The 21,217-nt window shown below is 43.9% G+C and overlaps 2 protein-coding genes across 4 annotated transcripts in view; one reads left to right on the top strand and one right to left on the bottom strand.

Moving 5' to 3' along the window:
* Positions 1–21,217, bottom strand: part of LOC149366063 (membrane metallo-endopeptidase-like 1) — a 125,689-nt gene that overhangs the window by 35,833 nt on the left and 68,639 nt on the right. For all 3 annotated transcript variants that reach the window (XM_089548157.1, XM_089548147.1, XM_089548165.1), the window contains 3 exons: positions 18,928–19,153; positions 14,798–14,896; positions 14,079–14,156 (listed from right to left, as the gene is read on the bottom strand). In XM_089548157.1, coding sequence (XP_089404283.1) covers positions 14,079–14,156; positions 14,798–14,896; positions 18,928–19,153 — 403 coding nt within the window. The remainder of the gene's footprint in view (positions 1–14,078; positions 14,157–14,797; positions 14,897–18,927; positions 19,154–21,217) is intronic.
* On the top strand, positions 396–12,625 carry LOC149366065 (uncharacterized). Its single transcript, XM_089582677.1, has 7 exons — positions 396–627; positions 1,909–1,997; positions 3,976–4,050; positions 6,809–7,139; positions 8,586–8,674; positions 11,894–12,080; positions 12,516–12,625. Exons 1-7 carry the CDS (start codon positions 396–398, stop codon positions 12,623–12,625), a joined length of 1,113 nt encoding a protein of 370 aa, XP_089438803.1.

Genomic DNA, 21,217 nt, shown 5'->3' with positions numbered 1-21,217 from the left:
GCTGAGATATTTTGTGCAAAACGTTATGAGACAAAAATTGATAAAAAAAACTGCATGCGTGCAGCGACCGCAGAATATCTCATCAAATAAAACCGCTACACGTATTACCGTCTGTCTCTCTCTACACTGACATGTAAAAAATACGTGACAAGTTAACGTGAAAAATAAATTAAGCGCGGGTAAAAAATTATACAGTTTCTAAATAAATTGATAACTGTGAAAAAAATTGTTTAAAGCGAGATGATGGCAGCTAGGTGGCGCAAGCTACCACCGTTTGTGCAGGGTTAAGTTAGTTAAGTGAGGTTAAGCCTGGTTATACCTATCGACACTGTCCATTTGTCAGTGGTAGTCTTCCGATCAGTCGTTGTCTTGGTTTTGTCGGCGCGCTGCCCACGATGGACAAATTCGCACTATTAAGATTTCCAGATGAGTCACTGGTAGTGACACCTGTTAATTTAATTCAAGGATACGATCCGGTGGTCAAACACAGTTCTAAAACCTGGCCAAAATTCAGCGGTCCCACCCAGAAGGGCAACTGGGTAAAGGTAGCGTGGCCCGACAAAGACAAAAGAGGTAGGCCAGTCGGCACGTCGAAGTTGCTCGCCGCACAAGTGATCAAGTTCAGCCGTAAGTATAGACTCTCACTGTATTTCCTGTGGGTGTAGAAGGTGGTACAGGTAGGAGAAATATGAGAGGGAGCACGTGGAGCGCGTGGCCTCGGCGCTTCGCGAAGCGCTGTCAGCGAATCGGTGGTAAAGGCGCATGCAAAGTAAGTATGGCCGGCTGCGTTTTCCGAGCTACAGTAACTATTCCGAGCCACCTATTGTCGTCGTCTGAGCGCTTTGCGAAGCGCGGAACCCACGTGCTGCACTGTCCCCTACTGATATTGCTTCTAGCTGTACACGTGTGTGTGTTTTTAGAAAGCGCTTGGCAAGGATGAGCGCAGGTGTCGCTTCGTCCTGATGCACTTGTTCATCTGTTCCCGGTCGTGATCTGTTCAGGCAGCGACGAGAGGAGACTCGGAAATGACGTTTGTGAACCCCATTCCTATGCCATCCGCGGAAACAAATACTCCGCGATAGCGTATACAGCTCGTTCGGTCGAAAAGCCGTCGGCGTAGTGGTGGTGGCCGACGCCGCGGGTCGGAAATAATCGGTGGCTGCGTGAAAGAAATTGCGTCACGGCAATTTGTGGTTCTAGTGATTTATGATTGATAGGCGATGACGAGTTAATGAAATCACTGTAATTAATGAGTTAAATAAATTGAAAAAAGGTGTTTAAATGCTCAGAGCGAGAAGCCAATGCTTGATAATATGAATTAAGAAAATTAACTGAAACAATGAGGAACGTGGATACTAGCGCATGAACTCTTAGGCAGTGCCAGAGCGTGCTGTGGTCCTCCTCTAGATCTATCTCCTTTTTTTTCTGTGAATGGCCGAATTTCCGCGAATTTCATGAATGACCTACAATCAGCTAAAAACTGATCTATATATTTTGCAAGCAGCTCGTGTAGTGAAAATTGATACTTGCAAAAATTTCAGATTCCAGTTTGACAGACTTCACAGCTTCGAAATTGCAGCGGAAGGCCGTTATATGTGCTAAATATAAATGCGATGTGCCGTGTGCTCTATGAAGGAAATAAATTATGTGAACAAGGAGTTCAATAGAGTGTACTCTTCATATCCAATTTCCTATAACAATTATAGCCATCTTGTCCATACGAACAACATTATCACACTATGATAATTGTTGTGCCATACCTTTTGTGGTTTTAGTCGGGGCTTTTCAGCAGTGAGAGCTAGAGCTTGAACCATAATGCGTGTGAAAAGTGAAAAAAGACAAGCCACGAGTAAAGTGAAACAAATATAGTTCTCAGAGTGTCCACTAACATGTATTTGTTCTCGTTAGCTGTGAGCAGCGACCTGGAGGATTTGCTCAGCACAATGCTCGAGGAGAACGACGACGACACCAACGAGCCGCCAAAGACTGCCGCCAAGGTTTGTGTCATCTGTTCCTTCCATTCATGTGCCATTGGCCTTTATCATATGAACATCGAGTGCATTGTTTTTTAGATGTGCTCTCCCTTGGCAACAGCATCAAATAGTGTGGTCTTACTCTTGCTCACCTACTTTGAGACAGAGGCGGAAATTAAGCAGGTCTGCTGGCAATTAGGAAATGGTTTGAAGTTATCATGCCGTTAAGCCAGTTGTTTGAGTCATCAGCGCACCTCGTCAGCGGAAGTCTGTTTGAGCAGGAAATCCTGTTTGGGATGGTCACAAACCCCATGTGCATTTACGAGCTGCAGTGCACTTTGGAGCTGATAGATGGGCCAGAATATTCATGTGAAAGCTCTGAATGTCGTTGCGACAAGTTTAGCATGCCTATTTTCCGTGTTTTTGACATGTAGTAACCAACAAAATAAAATAGGTTGCTGGGTCTTACACCGAGCTTGATGGCATGGATCGTTGCGACACTGTTGATGCTAAAGTTTCACTATTCATGAAGTGCCACAGCTAGATGCTGAAAATAGATCCTGAAAATACGTTTCAAATTGCGTTGCTTCATTATACCAACCTTGTTGTTAATTCCGTAAAGAAATGTAGACACCTAAGTTTGGTGGCTTGTTTTCTTCTTTACAGTAATACATAATTCATTAATATACATCAATCACCAAGTGATCTATGACCATTTAATAATTCATAATCATATTTTTTAGGGGTGTGCGAATATCAAATTTTTCGAATACGAATCGAATACGAATACTTGGTTCCGAATATCGAATCGAATATCGAATAATCAAGGACAGACGCATTTAACCACTACAAAACATTTATTTGCGCACCCAAGAACATCACAGTTCAACTATCAGTGATGAAATGAGCACAAAAGGTGTGTGTGGCTGCACAAAAAGTATCAAAGTCTTGAAAATTGTTCTTAGAAGAGTGGAAATATCAGAGAAGATGGCTAGTACACAGCATTGACCAAGGCTAGCTTGCCATAAGCACGAAAGCGCGTTGCTGGGATGAACATAAAAGGTTGTAGTGAAGGAAAACCGGCTGCTCCACAAGGTCAGGCAGAAGTAGTTCTTTTCTAGCTGAAACGACTTCTCCACTCACAGAAAATGCCCTCTCAATTGGCACTGAACTGGCTCGCATTGCGAGGTATTTCGTGCACAGCTATGACTATACCAGCTTCGCAGGTATAGCCACAAAGAAGCTCACCAGTGCAGTCATCTACTGCATGGCCCAACGCATTGCTCTGGGCGCCGCCGTGTTGTTATGTCTCTGTCGATAGGACTTGCAGACCGAAATGAACGCCGGTGCTTGCAATAGAATATTTGGCTAGATACGAATATTCGCGTCGTGTCGAATATTTGAAACAACACGAATACCTGGATTTCGAATCGAATACGAATACTAGAAATATAATATTCGAATTATATTAGAAAATTTCGAATATTCGCACACCCCTAATATTTTTCTCTCGTGCTGTTTCGGTTTAAACCACAGTGCCATCAAAGTTGCGTTTAGGTAATGTAATATTTTAATATAACTGCTGCTTCTTCATTCATTGCCATTGCAGCTAATCAGTCTGGGTGGATTTAGTGTTAATGAATTAAAATGAGGAAGCAGCGATCATATCGCGTTTTTTTCACTCCTCACATAACCCAAACATCACTTAGACGTCACAGCCGCCATTCGGCTGTTGAAACTGAAACAGCGTGTGAAAAAAATTCGATTATAAGTTATTTAGTGATTCTAGGTGGCTACCGCATGGTAATCCATGTATACGATGCCTTATGCATCATTACAAAGAAGAAAATATGCACCGAAAAATTAGGCGTCTGTATTCCTTTAAGGGCTCTGCTAGTTGGGTAACTGCTGTTGAGTGCTTGGAAAGAGTTTTAAATAGTTTGTTTTTAGGCAGCTAAACCTAACTTTTGCGAGGTTTGTCATGTTTCTTTTTGCATATCAGAAACCAGGAAGAAGAAAGGAAAATAATATTGAAGATCGAATCTTGCGGCGTCTGAGGCTGGAATTAGACAAACAGGTTTGTATTCACTGTTGGTTTTTGGTTATGTCAGAGTAGTTAAAATTTTCTGTGCATCACCTGTGTTGAAAAAAAAAAATCTAATTTTCATCAGTTTTAAAAACACCCAGCAATATTCTGATATTCTGCATGAATAACAAAAGTTTTAAAACCAGTCAAAATGTTTCTGATCATAACTACAGGAAGGAATGGTTTGTCGACCTGGAACTTCAATGTCAGACTGTGTATAATGATCCCAGAGCCCCAGCTCTCTCTTTGTGTTAATCGCTTGCATCTTATTATCATTATTTTGTAAATGGGAATGGATGTTCACTCTACAGGTTGGCATTGCAATAAGAGGGCAGCAAATCAAATCGCTGTATTTTGCACTTTCTGATGAGTTCTCCAATGGCACACTAAGTGGATTGCCGTGGCACATGTAGAGAACTAGATATCTGCACAGCTTGGTTTTTCAATGCCTAATCCGGCCCTCTCCACCATTGCTTCCAATTTTTGGCTGCCTGCAACCCACTATTGATTTCAGAGCTGTTCGTGCCATAAAGCTGGCTATCCTTTGGACGGCCTGTTGAAGAGTGTGCTGTTTCAGCTTGGCAAAACAATAAACGAGCGCGCTGTGCGGTTCTAATAGTGGTTGTGGAAGTGCTTTGTTCTCGGGTTCTACGGGAGTGGAATCTCTTTTAGAGCACTTGCAGTGGCCATTCCCTGCATTTAGCTATTTTGAGTTTGTCTGTCTGAAGCCTGCTTTGTGGCAAGCCGTCACCAGCCCACTGGATTGTGGGCAACCTGCCAGTTGTGCATATTAAGGCAGTTCAGTTATTCATTGGTTGCGAGTCTTGCGAGCCCCCTGCCATTGCAGGGCTGTGGCACATCGCTTAACCACTGCACCAGCTCTATTACGAGGACCTCTCGGATCCATGAGTGTAAAGTAGAGAATGACAAATCCCACATTAATGGGCATTAACCCATTATTGCTAGCTGAACAATGTCCATCTGTGAACTGGGGTTCTGAACATTAGAAACAAAGTGAAAACCGAAATACTAACGCACCTAATTTGCATTTGGCCTAACCAGACAAATCGACCGTCAATTTTTTTTTGCCTATTTTGCAGTCATAAATTTTCTCCTTGTATTATAGTCAGGTTCGTAAAGTATACAAGTTTTTACAGAACATTACAGCATAGGAGGGCCTTACATGCCTTGGCATTTAGAAACAAAATTCCGCACATTCATTCCCCATAGGCAGTGTCTCTTAATCCGGGGCGAGATAGCTTTAGCACTTGTACAGTCGTCCACACGCTTAACATGAATGACGGAAAGCGTGGCCGGGAGCGGCTTGGACTGACGCCAGCGCTGCGAAGTGTTGCGCGCTGTTGCCCAGATAATATCTTGGTATGTTTGTGGTGGCTGACGATAGCTGGAGCGCAGCTTGATTTGACTACTCACCTTGTTCTTTCGCTTGTATCTAGCCGGCGGGCTGAGTGCGCTCACTTGACTGTTTAGCGACTTTTCTCTGCTGGCCGCGGCTCACGCGGTGCAGAAAACACGTTGTGGTTTGATTATCTCCAAAAAGCATTGAAGTGGCGTGGCTTCGGACCACTCGAGCGCTTTTCAAGGTCGGCTTCAAAGCCGGTGGTAGAAAGAAATGAAGATTCGGAAAAGCAGAGCAATCGTGGGTATGTGGAATTTGTATAGACTGGACAATAAATTTTCATATCCGGTGGCATCGCGGCGCAGGTTCTTCATTCCTCATATTCTAGGACAGCGTGCGTCGCTTTGCTCTTGCAGGTTAGTGTCTCGCTTCCTGTTTCACCCATGCTGCACTGGAGATCCAGTGTAGGTGCGTAACAGCTCCTAGTGTCATGAGCAAGAATGACGCATCTATGCAATTCAAACTAAGATTTTAATGTCTGGCTATTAGCGAGAAGCGCAATGTAGAGCATCCCTTGGGATGAAAAACTGACTCTTGAGGAAAACTTTGTTTGGTTTAGGACTGGTTTGTTCCTATTTTGTGCTTGTGCTCGAACTCGGCTAGTTTAGGTTTTGTTGGCTCTTCTCGCTAATAGCCAGACATTAAAATCTTAGTTTGAATTGCATAGATGCATCATTCTTGCTCATGACACTAGGAGCTGTTACGCACCTACACTGGATCTCCAGTGCAGCATGGGTGAAACAGGAAGCGAGACACTAACCTGCAAGAGCAAAGCGACGCACGCTGTCCTAGAATATGAGGGATGAAGAACCTGTGCCACGATGCCACCGGATATGAAAATTTATTGTCCAGTCTATACAAATTCCACATACCCACGATTGCTCTGCTTTTCCGAATCTTCATTTCTTTCTACCACCGGCTTTGAAGCCGACCTTGAAAAGCGCTCGAGTGGTCCGAAGCCACGCCACTTCAATGCTTTTTGGAGATAATCAAACCGCAACGTGTTTTCTGGACCGCGTGAGCCGTGGCCAGCAGAGAAAAGTCGCTAAACTGACTGTTTAGCGAGCGCACTCGCCCTGCCGGTTAGGTACAAGCGAAAGAACAAGGTGAGTAGTCAAATCGAGCTGCGCTCCAGCTATCGTCAGCCACCGCAAACATACAGAGATATTATCTAGGCAACAGCGCGCAACACTTCGCAGCGCTGGCGTCAGTCCAAGCCGCTCCTGCCCACGCTTTCCGTCATTCATGTTAAGCATGTGGATGACTGTACTTTGGACATTCATTTAAACCATTACTGCTCTTTTGATGATGTGTGAACCTGATGTGCAGGGTCGTTCCAGTGCCGCTGCAGAGGCTGCGGTTGGCAGCACAGGAACATTGGACGATGATGCCGAGGCTAAAATAATGGCAGCTGAGGCCAAGGCTGCTGAAGCCGAAGCTAGGGCCGCAAAAGCAGCGGAAACCATGAAGGCGCTGCAAGCAGAAATTGATGCGCTTCGCGGTGCGGCAGCTAATGCTGACCGACTTCAGGAGCGCGTGGAGGAAGCGGAGGCCAGAGCAGAGGAAGCGGAGGCCAGAGCAGAGGAAGCGGAGGCCAGGGCCCATGCGGCAGAACTAAAAGCTGTGTATACAGTGGATACCCTGTATCCTCTACTGCAAGGTACAAACCAGCCTAAGTCTATGATAGTAACAAAAAATTAGCCCTTTCACTAACTATGCTTCCAAATGGTGTTGAACTGCATAAAGTGTCCTTTTTGCTTACTGTAGTGGCTGGCTGCAAGGAAAACATGATCTCATTTTGAAAGAGTTTCTGAGCTGCTTCATGCTTATGGCTTCTATAGCTACAAGCAGAAGTGTCACTCATGGGTGATGAATTTGTAGAACAGCTTATAAGTCTGAATATGAAGAGGGCCATCAAAAGATTCTTTGCTTGCTGCTGCGTCCTGCTTAGAAAGAAATTTTAGCTTTGAAAGTACATGTGACAAGTGTTAGTTCCTTCCTGTACTTAGCAACTGCAGAGGAAATTGGATGAAATTGGGCAATTTCGGTAATCTAACTGATCAGTCTAGATAACTCAGCAGTCTGATGCCAGTTGGAAGCTGGTACTGTTTATTGCCAGCATTGATTGGTAATGCAGATAGCACATGCAGCGTGGCTTGCATTACCATACGTTACTGTATCACCAGCATTATTAAAGTTCTGCTTCTTTTTTATCTTGGGGTGATAAGATACGAACCCAAGCCGAATGTCTGCCAAGGCACTGGCTGCAGCCGAGCCCAGAATATATTCTATTGCAATGGTCGTGTACAGTCACCGAACATGTGTTTACCACAGCTACTGTTCTCGCCTCCCAGCCACTCCACCTCCTGCCACCTACGCGCAGGTTCATAGATTGCAGGGAGTCCTCCTGCCACTACTGGCGCAGTGGTGTGCCGGTGCGCCACTGCCCTGGCAGCTGCTGTTTCTAGTAGGGATTGTGCGACTCGGGTTGACAGAGACTTCAAGATGCATCTTGGCTTAAGTGCTAGAGCCACACTGGAAGTGTCAACATCCATTCAACGAGTATTTCAGGGCTTGCTTGCTCAAAACAACACTCCAGTCAGAGCACTTGCTTCAGTAATTCGAGCTGAGACTGGAGTTGCAACCATGGCGCATTATTCCAAGCAAGCGGGCCCAGTCAGCCGAGAAGCTGACATGTATGTCAGCACGCTTTCTTCCTGTGCACATTACTTTGTGTGTAGATATGGACACTGCCTCCTGCATGCATTCTACTCTCCTTGTGGTCAGTGCTCTGCGATGGTAGCAATATGTCCGGTGACTGTACAGTACATTGCTGTCTTCAGCACTGTCCTTTCAGGGGTGATTTCTTACATGTAAAAGTTATTTCATCTTTTATGTCCTTGCGTAGGAGCAAGAGAAGCAGGTAATTTCTAATGTTTAGGTGATCTGATGCAAGTATAATCTTATGACGTCAATAGTATTCTTTGTTGATATGTGCACTCAGTATGCTTCTAGAGAATGTGGGAAGTTTAAACTTCGCAAATTTTAAGTACCAATGTGCAGTGGTGCTCATGTTTGCTTTCTGTAATGTTCTGTTGTTTTGCAGAGTTGCCAAGCTTTATGCAGTCATTAAAGACTGCGGGTATGGCCGGTGCTGCAGCGAACACCGGCGAACCTGGATTTTTTGGCCATGCCGTAAGTTGTAAACAACTATTGCAGTGGAATTCCGTTCAAGTTGTAGCCTTTTATTCGAGACATGTGGTGCTCACAATCAACAATGGGCCTCCTTGATTATCCACATAGAGTTTCTTACTGTTACCTAGAGGGAAAGCTGGCAGCCCGTCTATGGGAGTTTGCATAGCGACCCCTCGAGACCACTTCAGCCACCATGGGCGCTCAAAGCATCAGGGGGTGGTGAGCTACTTGTTGCGGAACTGCAACTTTTGGCCAAAAAATAATAGAAAAATTAAGCTGTTTGATAACTACAAACGTCCTAATATTCAATATCTTGTCTAATGATTGCAACAAACGAGCAGAAAAGCATTTAAGTGCAAAGTTTGCCCAAAATAAGAGCTGGCTAGCTTTCCTATTGGCCAAGTAGTGAACACTATAAAAACCAATATTTCGTGCCCAAAAGGCGCACTTTTAAAAGTAAATATGTTTTCAAAAAAGATGTTGTTGCTTAAATACTATAAGAGGTTTTTTAATGGCATTTCGGAAAAGTGAAACCTTTTATTGGCGTCGTGTGTCGTCGCGTTTTCACTACTATGGCTTTTGCACACTGCGTTCGCGCGAAAGTCGTCTGCGTACACACGGACAGCGTTTTTGGAATGAAACATCTTAGTAATGACACTCTGTGTTGCTGAAAAATTACGACTGTGCCGCAACAAGTAGCTCACCGCCCCATGATGCTTTGGGCATCCATGGTGGCTGAAGTGCAGCGCCGCCAGCTTTCCCTCTAGGTAATAGTAAGAAACTCTATGGTTATCCACCCCTGGCTGCCCGTGAGCTGGCAGAGTGCGGAGCCAGGTGCTTGTTTGTCTTTGGTTGCTCTGCGCACTTCCGCTGGCTTGCCAGAAAACATTCATTTTTCTCTGGTGTTTACCTCCAGCTATCAGTCGAGATTTGTTGATACACAATTCGGTCAGGAAATACTTTAAGACACGGTAATATAAATGTACGGGGCTGCGGGGCTCATCTAGGCTGTGCAGAAAATTTCGACTCAACCAATATTTTGAGCTTTCGAGGTAACTAAGCTGTATTGTACTATTCTTGCCGCTCTTTTTCTTTGGTATACTAAAATCACTTGCAGTATCTTCATTAACGAATGCTAGCAAAATAAAGTGAAACGGGAAGATTTTAGGAATGCGCGGTATCTTCATTAAGTCATGCTAGCAAAATAAAGCGGAATGGGAAGATTTTAGCGATGGACGATATCATTTATGCCACTGAAAAACAAAAACCTTGATGCAACGAAGTTTGCAATGTAACAAAGTTTTTCCAAAAATTACTACTTCGCTATTTCGACGTTCAACTGTAGTCATTTGCTGCAGTGCATGGCTCATTTGTCGTGCTGTTTGAGTACTGTCCTTAATGTAAATCTCGTTTGAACTGCGGTATTTGCAAGGGAATGTAGTGTGCGCAGCAGAAATGTCAGAAGCTTGGGCAGTTCATGGAAACAACCAGCAGATAGTCCGTCTTCACAACACACATTTATCATGGTGTTTTATAAACGTAGCTTCAAAATGACAAAGCATACTTTTACACTCTTTTGCAAAGACACTCACCAACTGTTAATGAACGGCTGCCTCCATGGGTACTCTGTCAAAGACGAATATAATCTTGTAGGCTTTGCTAAATGTGTTTCTAGGGGCTGTGCTCTAGACCTGTACCCTGGAATCTCCCCAGAGCCTGGAATCTCCCCATGCAGTGTTTTAAAAAAAAGTCGCCTTCGAAATGACTTTCCTCATTGAGGGGCAACATTGTAGGTGCACTTTGAAATCGGAAAACTTCTTTGCAAGCTTTTGCTTTCATGTATTCCTATGGCACTACTTTTCACCCCTGTTGGTTCCGCCTGCTGCTAACCACCTGCCACCATGCCAGCGTTGTATATTGCCACCATGCCAGCGCTAGGCTGGGATTGGTGGGAAATACCCTTGTGACTCAGATTGGTGTAACTGGCCCCAGCTGCTCTGTGAAAAAAGGCATAGTTCCTTGACTCTGAGCTCGAGGTGAGCGCTCAAATAGGGTCAGCTGAGTGCAGTCAGAGTGCCCGATTTCGACCAGCAGAATGTATTGTTGCCTCTCGGAGCACTGTGAAACAGCTAGCTGAAGATATATGCCATTAGTGTTAGCCAAATTTATGCGCGCGCTTCGCTCCGGGCTGGCTGTGAATATTTGCCCAGTTTTGCAGCAGAAGATGGTGTTGTTGGTTCATGACGTCACATATTCTGCTTCTCTATGTTCGTCACTGCTACTTGGAGGGGCTTAGAGCCAATAATATATAAAAAAACATTTCTAGCTGAAATGCGTGCCCAGAGACCTCGTTCTTTTCTAACTATGCATAATAATGTCGTGGCTCGCAGCTCTAATGTCAAACCACAATTTGTTGGTAGACCATATCATGACGCCTTTAAGTCTACTGTTGGCAAACATTAACAGCTGCACATAAACTGGATTTTCATGGAGGTGCTATCACTTAACATTCTGCGTCTACAGCAACTAAGGCTGCATTTAAAATTTTTAATGGTGCTGTAGCTGAGGGCTGCATTTGCCGAGTGAAGCTGTGCAGAACTTTTATCCACGTATGTATTGTTCAGTGTTGAGGCATGTGGTGTAGTGTGGCACTTTTCAGTGCCTACCTAATGAGGAGTCTTGAGTTTAAATTCTCAGACCCGCCGCTGCCCTTTAGCAGTATAATAACAGAGGCAAATCTTTTAGTTGTGACTGCAATCATAAAAGAGCTATCGAAATAAACAAAGCGGTAATTGAAGAACAAATGTGCACATAAATATTACTATTAAATAGAATTAGGCAACAAAGTAAAATAAAAAAAGTACTGCAGCCGCGGTGGCTCAATGGTTATGGTGCTCGGCTGCTGACCCGAAAGACGCCGGTTCGATCCCGGTCGCGGCGGTCTAATTTCGATGGAGGCGAAATTCTAGAGGCCCATGTACTGTGCAATGTCAGTGCACGTTGAAGAACCCCAGATTTCTGGACCTCTTCACTGCGGCATCTCATAGCCCGAGTCGCTTTGGGACGTTAAACCCCATAAACCAAACCAACCAAAAACAGTACTGCTAGGAAGTGGAAGTCACTGTTTCATCCTTTTATATTTCTTTTTAGGGAAGCTAATATTTGACTCAATGATTGCCAAATAAATGACTGTTTTATCTGGTCTCTTTTTTTTTTTAGGTCAGGTTCGGATCAGTCACCATACCGGCAATTCGGATGGTGAGGCTAGAAAATACCCAGCCGTCAGTCTACACGCAAGAGCTAGCGGCGATGGTATTTGGAAGTGATGTGCTCGCCACATCCTGTCTCAAGGGCTCGGGGACCAACAAACAGGCCCTTGAGAAGGAAGCTGTGGATGATATTATTGGTGCGTATAAGTGTTATTCTTTTTGAGCTATTATGGGCACTCTTTAAAACTACACCCTGCGTATAGTGGTGGTGATCTTGGAGCAAGATCTTGTGCTTCAAAACTGAAGAGCTTTGGTTGATTCCCTGTCCCCGCCTATTGCAACCTGGATAGGCATCTCACTCGTGTGCTGTTTGGTTATCATCGTTGTGCAGTGTGTGTTCAGTATCCTGTATTAGGAGTCATACAGCACTGCTAACAGTGGTCACCTACATTGTAGGCCAGGAGCACCATTGCTAATCAGACCAACATAGGGCTGTTTAAGTATTATGCAGTCTTATTCACTTCATGTATTGTTCTGGTAAATGATGCTGCCACATTTGTCATGGTACTATTTGACTGTTAAAAATTAAAAGCCTCATTTAATTACTTTGTGATTGTTTTCTTCTTTTCCAGTCCACGTGATGTCGAAATTCCCAAACCTGTCGGAGTCGGCAGTGCGGGCGTTTTTACGCCGAAAGTGCAACAATGCTGCATCCGCATTGAAGAAGTCGCAAGAGACTTAAGTTTAGTAAAATAAAGAACTTTGAAAGGAAGTATGTCTTTGACTTACCATGCTTTTTGCTAAAATGATATTGTGCTTTCTAGATTCTTGCGCAAATCTCTTTTTCTGAAAAATGGGTCTATTATGTGCACCTCGGGATCAGATGAGAAACTGAAGGCTCCATCGCGATTGCCATTACAGGTTGGCGGCTCAGCCCTCGTCCTCATTTCATATAGTGCTCTTCAGGCATTGCAGTTTTTGACTCCAGCTCAGATGATCCTACTTTTGCTTTGTCATTCACTGATCATATTGGGAACGAACCTTCCTAGAGTTTCTGAATGGATGGGATGGATTGTCTGCAACTGTTTGCGTCTGCTAAGCGTGGTCATACCTGAGCTGGAAGGCACAGCACATTTATTGGCTAATAAATTGACACTTTTGGAATAGAATGCATGATGCAGTTTCAAGCTTTTGCATTTGTAGTAAGCTCTGTATTATTGGATTTTAAATTGTATTTGATCTTGAAAACCAGTACCTACGTCGTTTGAAAGTGATATCGTTTGAAAAGTCCAAGAGACATGAAAAAGGAAGCACAGCAAAGAGATGTTGCGACTTTCGTAAGTATTTTTTTTGGGGGTTCCTAGTCACCGGCTTTCAACATGTCTGCCACATTTTTAATGTTTTGCAGCAGTAATAAGTGTATATTTCTGGTGCATTTTTTGTACATTCATTTAGCTTCGTGGCGCGTTTTTAACGTTTTGCAGCAGTATTAAATTTATATTTCTGGTGCATTTTTCGTGCATTTATTCAGCTTGGCAGTGCATTTTTAATTTTATCCAACAGTACTAAATGTGTACTTCCAGTGCATTTTTTGTACATTTTTTTACCCTGGAAAATACACTTGCAAGAGATTTGTACTGCTCTCAAAAATATAACCATCCTATTTCTGGTGCATTTTGAGTGTATTCCAAGGATGGTAGAAATTTATACTTTTGACACATTTTTAGCATACTTCCTGCCAGCCTCAAAAATATGTCATAAGTATATTAATAATGCTTTCAAAGTATACCTACAAGTCTATTGATAGTGCATTACCAATATCTTCATAGTAAACCAATATGAAATAAATATGTTTTTAATGCGTCAGAAATATATTGAGCAGGTAAAAGTTGTATTTTTGATATATTTTAAAGAAATTTCATGGTTGTGCTTCTAGCATACTTAAAAAGCAATAACCATGGTTTTCAAGCATAGGGACAAAAAAATGCGAAAAAAATACGAAATAAATACAATGTGTTTGAAATACATTTTTAGCACAGAGTTTTTTTGCTAAGGGAAGGTACGAGGTGAGGGAAAGATGGCGGCTCGTATTCGTTAAAATGTAAACTAACTGCTGGAAAACTAGGTATCTCAATTGACACACTCTCTAATGCTGTCACAGCCGGCGATAAGGTGCAAATAGACCGCATACTCACGTATTGGTAAAGTTGCTCCAGATAAGTGGTGTTCAGCAGCCATTTCGGGTATCCAATTTTTGTTCTCATTTTCGTCAGCTGGAGAACGGAAAAGGCAATGCATTCATGCGGTTCAAAGCAAGAATTGCATGTTTTGCTGCTAAGTTTGTTGAAAGTGCTAGCAGAACATGTCGTGAATGTAGTGTGTACACTGTAGTTTCCAGCCTATCAACTATCTATGTGGAGCTCTTCGCTAGAGAGCTTTTAGATGTGTCAGTAGAATTTAGCCTCATAGCTTGCTTTTCCTTAGCCAGATTTTACATGCGTCAGCAAAATTCTGGGTGTGAGGTTTCATTAGCGCTAACATATGACTGTGAACTTGCCATGATGAAAATAGTATAAAGATTTTCTATACATTTCTTATAGACTCTTTTGCCTTCATATAGATTTTCTTTTGTCTATTGAAAGTTTATGAACCGTCTACAGAAGAACTACTGAAGAACTACTAATTTATATCTGCAGGTAGTCTATAGATTGTCTGTATGATTTTTATTTTCTATACACAAGTCTATGGAACTTGTCCTTAGAAAGATAATAGATTTTACTTACTAAAGTCTATGTACAGTCAACAGACTGTCCAAATAAATTTTTGTTTGAGTTGTGTAATTAATAAATGGTCAGGAAAGGCTAGACGAACAGCATTTTTTCGTAAAACTGGCAAAAAAAGGTTGGAACAGCACCTTATCCTCTGCTGCGTTTCTCGTGTCATTGTCCATCCATTTGGCATTTTCCAGCGTCTCGTTAAAGATTTCTACGAGCTGCCTGACAAGGTCTTCGACCTGAAAGGGAAAAGTGTAAATGCATCGAATGGTAGTATGCGCTTCTGTTATAACTGGGAAGACGGGCGTTATTCTTCATACACGTTGTATAAACGTTTGCTACGTCTTGGTAACACAAATGCATAAGTTGCTGTTTTGACGCATACACGCTTTAACTTTTATTTTGCATGTACTATCTTTGCAAAAAGGTACCAGGCAACGGGGTTTGTCCTTCGCCGTGTAGTGCAACACGTTTGAATCAATCAATCAATCAATCAATCAATCAATCAATCAATCAATCAATCAATCAATCAATCAGTCAATCAATCAATCAATCAACCAATAAATAAATAAATAAATAAATATAAGAATCGGCCAATAAATAAATAAAAGAATCAGCCAATAAATAAATAAAAGAATCAGCCAATAAATAAATAAAAAGTATTCATTTCTGTTTGAATATAAATTTGGGGTGACGCGAAAAAAGCAGCTGCTTGACGGGCCTCACCACCCCTGCAAGTCAGCATATCCAAATGCAACTGAAGACCCTGAAGACCCAAGACCCTTTTCTAGTACGAAGCTCTCTTCAGGTTGTTGAACTCAAGAAAGGTATCGGGTTGACTACTAAAGCAACCTTAGGTTTCTCCATTGACATCGAAGACCTTTATTACTTTATTCCACACAAGGAATTGTTTAGAGCTGGTAAAAATGTAATTGAAGAGACAGGAGAAGTGCCGTTTCAAAACAGGTCGGGTGTGAGCAGCGACAGTTTTTTAGCCCTCCTTGAATTTTTAGCTTCAGTGAACCGCCATCAATTTAGCGACCATTTCTATTCACAAAAGGATGGAATTTGCATCGGTTCATGTGTTGCGGCCGTTCTTACATTTTTCTTTCTACCGTTGGCAAAGGTTTGAGAAGCTCACTTCCTCACCTGCGCATGGACAAGCCGAAAGATTTAACTATTTACGAAGCAGTTGCTGATATTCTTGCATATTTCAAAGTTGCTTCAAATGGCCTTAATTTTACTTTCGAACTCCCATGCAATAACAGTATACAGTTTCTCGACCTAAAACTTTCTTCTTTGGAAGACCATATCTGCTGGATGTTCAATCCCAAATCGAAGAAGGCACTTCTCCCGTACAGCAGTGCTCACTCGAAGTTAATCAAGAGAGGTATCGCAATGAATTGTCTCAACGCAGTGTTGGAAAAATCTTGTCCGCATCAAATGTACTTGAAAGCTTGAAGAGCTTTCTCTGTGACCGAGAGCACATAGTCTCTATTAATGACCATACATCTAACATAGCTTTAATTAACAAGGGTGTTCCACAAGACTCAATTCTTGGCCCTGTATTGTTTTTGCGCTACATTAATGATTTACCATCCTGTCTAAAGAATTGCAATAGTATACTATACGCAGATGACTCTACCTTGCTATCATCGCACCAGGACATTAATCAGCTGATACTTAACCTACAGAATGATCTTAATTCTCTTGAGCGCTGGTGCCACATTAACCGCCTGTCCGTGAACGTCACTAAAACTTGTTTTCAGATTTTCCATCCCCCTCAGAAGCCATTGCCCATCACACCACTTCTATACCTCAATTCTGCTGCTATTTCGTCGCAAGATCGAGTTTCTTTTCTGGGTGTTATCATTCACCCTCAATGAAAATTCTATCATCATGTAGCTGAAACGTGCAAGAAAATTTCTTATGGGTTCGGCGCACTAATTAAAGCCCGGAGCTATTTTCCAGTCCAAACTTTATTATCTCTTTAGTACGCATTCATCCACAGCCACTTAAACTACGGTATCTCATCTTGGGGCAACGCCTATCATATTCATCTCTGGCCTTTAATAAAACTGCAAAAGCAAGCCATGCGCATCATGTCACATCGCGCATCGAATGTCACCCTCCCGCATTTTGTTCATAGATTTAAACGTTCTACCTATCTCGGCCCTTTATTTTTACAACATTGGTATCCTATTCTTTAAGATTCTTCACCATCATCTCGCGCTAAGCATATTTTCTCCCGGCACGGTCATAAGCAATATCATCACACGTTTTGCGCTGCGTAATAACTTTTTACTACCTAAGGTCAGAACTAACTACGGGAAACAATGCCTTCATTTTTCATCCGTATCATTTTGGAACTCTTTGAACATAGACATCAAACAAACTAATACGCTTTCTTTATTCAAGGTCAAACTAAAGCTTTTCCTTCTTAATTTGTAATTTTTTTAATCTTATGTATCGCGGCATCTGTGAGTGTTTTACTGTACATTATCCTGCATTACATTGTTTGTATTTAAATATTTCAGTAACTAATATTACACTCTGTACCTATATTCATTCTGTGCGTCAGTAATTAATGTGTTGTGTATTTTATATTATGTTGCATATTGAAATTTATTTTCATGGGAGGTCCCGCCCGCGGTCTTGTACCATGGGACCTCTCGCTGTATACAATTGCAACTGATTGTATTCAATAAACTTTCAACTTCAACTTCAAATGCAAGAAAGCGTTAATCTGCAAATAGAGCGACTGCGCATGTCAGGCTTTCCGGCAGATAATATATCAACAGTTGCAGAAAACTTGCTGCAAAATAAGAGAGTAGTAAAAAACAGGCCGATCATAATGACAGGAAGCCCACTCAAGTGATACCGTGCGTTCATAAGGTATCCCACAACATAAAGAAGATAGCAAGAAGATACAATGTAGATGTGCTTTTCACAGCTCCCAGCAAGCTTTCAAAAATATGTCCAATCATGGTAAATAAGTGAAAGCAAGTATGTGCAATCAAGCCCCGCCTCTGTTTCTCGCAGTGCACAACTAACGTAGTTTATAGCATTCCCCTTACCTGTAAGTATACATCGGGCAAACAGGACGTTGTTTTAATGAAAGAGCTAGGGAGCACTACAATTTGGTCAAGGAAGGGAGGAGTCGGCATATTGCCTTACATTGTCGTGACTGCAAATGCAAACCCATATTTCGAAAAACCAAATTTCTTGTGCGCAGGAAAGACCAAGTCGAAAGAGAAATTCTAAAGGCATACCATATTAGATTAGCTAGAAGGCAGTCAATTTATCAGCGCACCATCTCCAGTTCTACATGATAATAGAAAAGCATTGTTTGAAAACTGACTTTTTCCACAAGATGACAAGTAGGATTGAACATAAGCTTCGGTTTTTCAATAAACTATCAGTTGGAAGTGCAGCGCTCGTCCTGTCGTGTTCGTTCACGCTGCGACTGATTTTTGTATTATGTTTTAACTTTTAGATCATGTCGATACAAACGCTTTAAAAGATTCTGCTACACATCTGAAGAATGGACTATTACCTCCAATAATTCCTTAAATGTATCTTACGATTTTCTAATTTTCAAAACTTTTGACCGAGAATGGTGGACATGACTCTTATGCGGAGGGTCAGAAACTAAATAAGTTTTGGTAGTTCTTGACCTATGCCGCATCTGATTTTGCTATTACTAAACTAAAACTTCTCTTCACCCCCTCCCCTTTATCTCTCTTCTAGACCTCAGTAGTTACCAGCATGGCATAAAAGAAACAGATTTCCACTCCACTCTGCCAACATTCTTGCTCCCCAGGAAGCTGGTAATACATGTCCCCCTGCCATAGGAAATTATTTCTGTTGGCGCCACAATTTATTAATGCGAAGGCATTAGAAGGCTATGTGGCGTCATCAAGACTTGTCCGCACTATTGTGCCATTCAGTAAAGATAATTGTGCAAAAGTTCATTGTGTTATATAGTGCGTGATGACATCTTGCTGCGGGAAAAATTTGGTTCGTGAGTTGCAATTAGTTAATTAATTTCACGCGAATACTACACCTGGATGGCAAAATAGCCACGGACGTCGATATAGTGCATGGACGTCAGAAAAGTCACGGACGTCGATATAGTACGTGGACGTTTTGCTTTCGCATTGCTCCAATGCTCGTCACCGCAGTGATCTCAAAGTTTTTGCTCCTTTTATTTGAATGTGTTAATAACGTATTGTGCGAGAGACTAGCATTCGAGGGTATCTCCGGTTACCTCTTGTTTTGCTGCTTCGCTGAACTTGTGCTGTACGTAGAGATGACCGACAACCTCGGGCATCACCTTGTTCATGGTATCAACGCACTTTTCCCACCTCGGTGTCTCGGCGACGACCCCCGCAATCGCTTTCGAGAGCTCGAAGGAAGCATTTCGATATTGTTGAGATACTTGCGCTGCCCATGCCAACATGACTTGCAGTCCGGCGTAGTTGTACAGCGTCTTTCTGGAAAGAAAATTGGAAGCAGGCCGCTGCGTTTAGGGAAGAATATAATTCAAGCATCCCTGTAGCGCACAAACATTTCAAGCTCTATATTTAGGGTAGCGTTCAAGCGACAGGGCATATTACTGTGTGTGAGATTTATTGACTATTTTCTTTTAGTGAGAAAGATGGCACAGAAAGTCACATGGATGACAAAAAAATAACGGTGATGTCGTAAACTGGCCGTATGACGCCGACAGCAAGCCGAGCACCGAAATTTCAATCATATACATGTTTGTTCTTTTGCATATACCCTCCACCGCCTGACCGCAATGTGGCGCCAGTTTTCCCGACAACATTCGTACCAAAATTGTGAGCAACCGTGTGTCGCACTGCGTTTCGGGAGGGGTCATACGATTTCTCGTTTCATTTAGCTTACATGTGCTACAGTCAAGTTGGAGGTCAGCTTTCGATACGGAATACATAGGCACCTTAAATTGTGTTCCTTCCCAGACTACGGGACCGCTAGGGGGCCGAGTAGTACAGACGCACCCCACATCGGCTCCGCACAAAGACAGCGGAATTCGCCAATCGCCAACATCATCGGCCCAAATTTCACCATCCACTGATCTACGAATGTGAGTGCCGCACGCCATCAATTTTTGGCCTGCCTAAGCCATTTTTCGGGCACCCACGGCCCTTTCTTTGTGACCTCTTCGCCTGAGCTAGGCCTCGCTCCGCTGGGAGCTAGGCCTACTGCGTCGGACGCTTCCGCCACCAACACCATCATGGAGGTGCAGGTGCAGGGAGAGGTTCTTAACCCCACGACTACGACCCAAGGGACTGGACGCACATTCTTAGTGTGCCTGCCCGCTCCAAGGACGTCCTTTCACCATCCCGAAGCCAGGAGGCCGCAGCCTCTGCTACCGGTGCCCCCAAGTCTGCGCGCCTTGACAAGTCAGCGCACCTACAAGCAACGCGCACAGCTGCGCAGCGTTCGCGGCAGCAGCCGCCGCTTCCTGCTGCAGACTACAAGGTCGTGTTCAGATCACGAGGCGGGCTGCAGCTGGACCTGCTTCCACCCCGACAACTACGGGAAGCCATCCTTCAAGCGGCGTCCCAGCTACACGAACCAACGCGTACCCAAATCAGCACCCCGTAAACAATACGTGCACCGTAAGCACGCCCATAAAAGCTGACGCGCTTGCCCTGGTTAGCGTAACCAGCATCAAAAACCAAGGCAAGGACTTCGCCGTCGCAGCTTATATAGCCCCGCCGGATGGAGCTGTACGCGGAGTCATCTCCAATGCTTATTGGAATGAGACCCCGACAGAGCTCCTGCAAGACCTGATCACCGGCAACCCAGACGCCCTAATCGTGGACGCCCGCCGAATGGGCTCCACGCGTTCGATCCTAATCACTTTCCGAGCTGGACCTGTCCCACGCGCCGTCCTTTATGGAGGAGCCCTCCACAGGTGCACACCCTATCGAGGGCATATAGACGCCTGCACTAACTGCCGCGTCCCTGGTCACCGGGCAGACGTGTGTGTCCACCCAAGATCCCATAAGTGCCCCCGCTGTGGGAAGTCCCACCCAAAGGAAGATGTGCCCTCATGCACCCCCAGCTGCATTCTCTGCGGAGGCCCTCATATGACCGGCACAGGGAACTGCAAGGGACGGGGCCGCAAACTAGCGTCCCCGAAGAACGCTCTCTCTCCTCCGGGTACATCGCGGCTTTCCCGCTGCGATCAACCAGGCACAGCCAGCAGACGCAGCTCGACGGCTTCCCGGTCGCCTTCTACAAGCCGGCAGAATGGCAGCAAGAACGCCACGCGTCTCACCTGGGCAGACCGCGTTTCCGGCAAAACCACCCGTCAACCCCCACCACCCCAGTCCTCCCAGGCAGACCCGAGAGACCAGGAACTCAAGGCCTTGCGTGACGAGGTAAGCCGCCTTTCCTCTCTCCTAAGCACCCCCGCCCCCTCCATGCCCCCTCAACCCGCACCCCCTGTCATTAATTCGAGCTCATCATCCACAGACACTTCGAGCACCCCTCCTGCAAAGAAACAGCGCACCACAGACGCCACA

Source organism: Amblyomma mixtum, chromosome 1, assembly GCF_055824585.1.
Source record: "Amblyomma mixtum isolate Tamu chromosome 1, ASM5582458v1, whole genome shotgun sequence".
In the NCBI taxonomy this organism is placed as follows: Eukaryota; Metazoa; Arthropoda; class Arachnida; order Ixodida; family Ixodidae; genus Amblyomma; species Amblyomma mixtum.
Note: the sequence above shows the minus strand (reverse complement) of the source record. Positions and strands in the feature narration are given on the sequence as shown.

Bases quoted from the DNA above. Each gene is read 5' to 3' on its own strand.
- LOC149366065 (XM_089582677.1), top strand. From the start codon at position 396: ATGGACAAATTCGCACTATTAAGATTTCCAGATGAGTCACTGGTAGTG. The intron at 1,998-3,975 runs GTTTGTGTCATC...TTTGCATATCAG, and splicing joins CGCCAAAGACTGCCGCCAAG to AAACCAGGAAGAAGAAAGGA. The intron at 8,675-11,893 runs GTAAGTTGTAAA...TTTTTTTTTTAG, and splicing joins CTGGATTTTTTGGCCATGCC to GTCAGGTTCGGATCAGTCAC.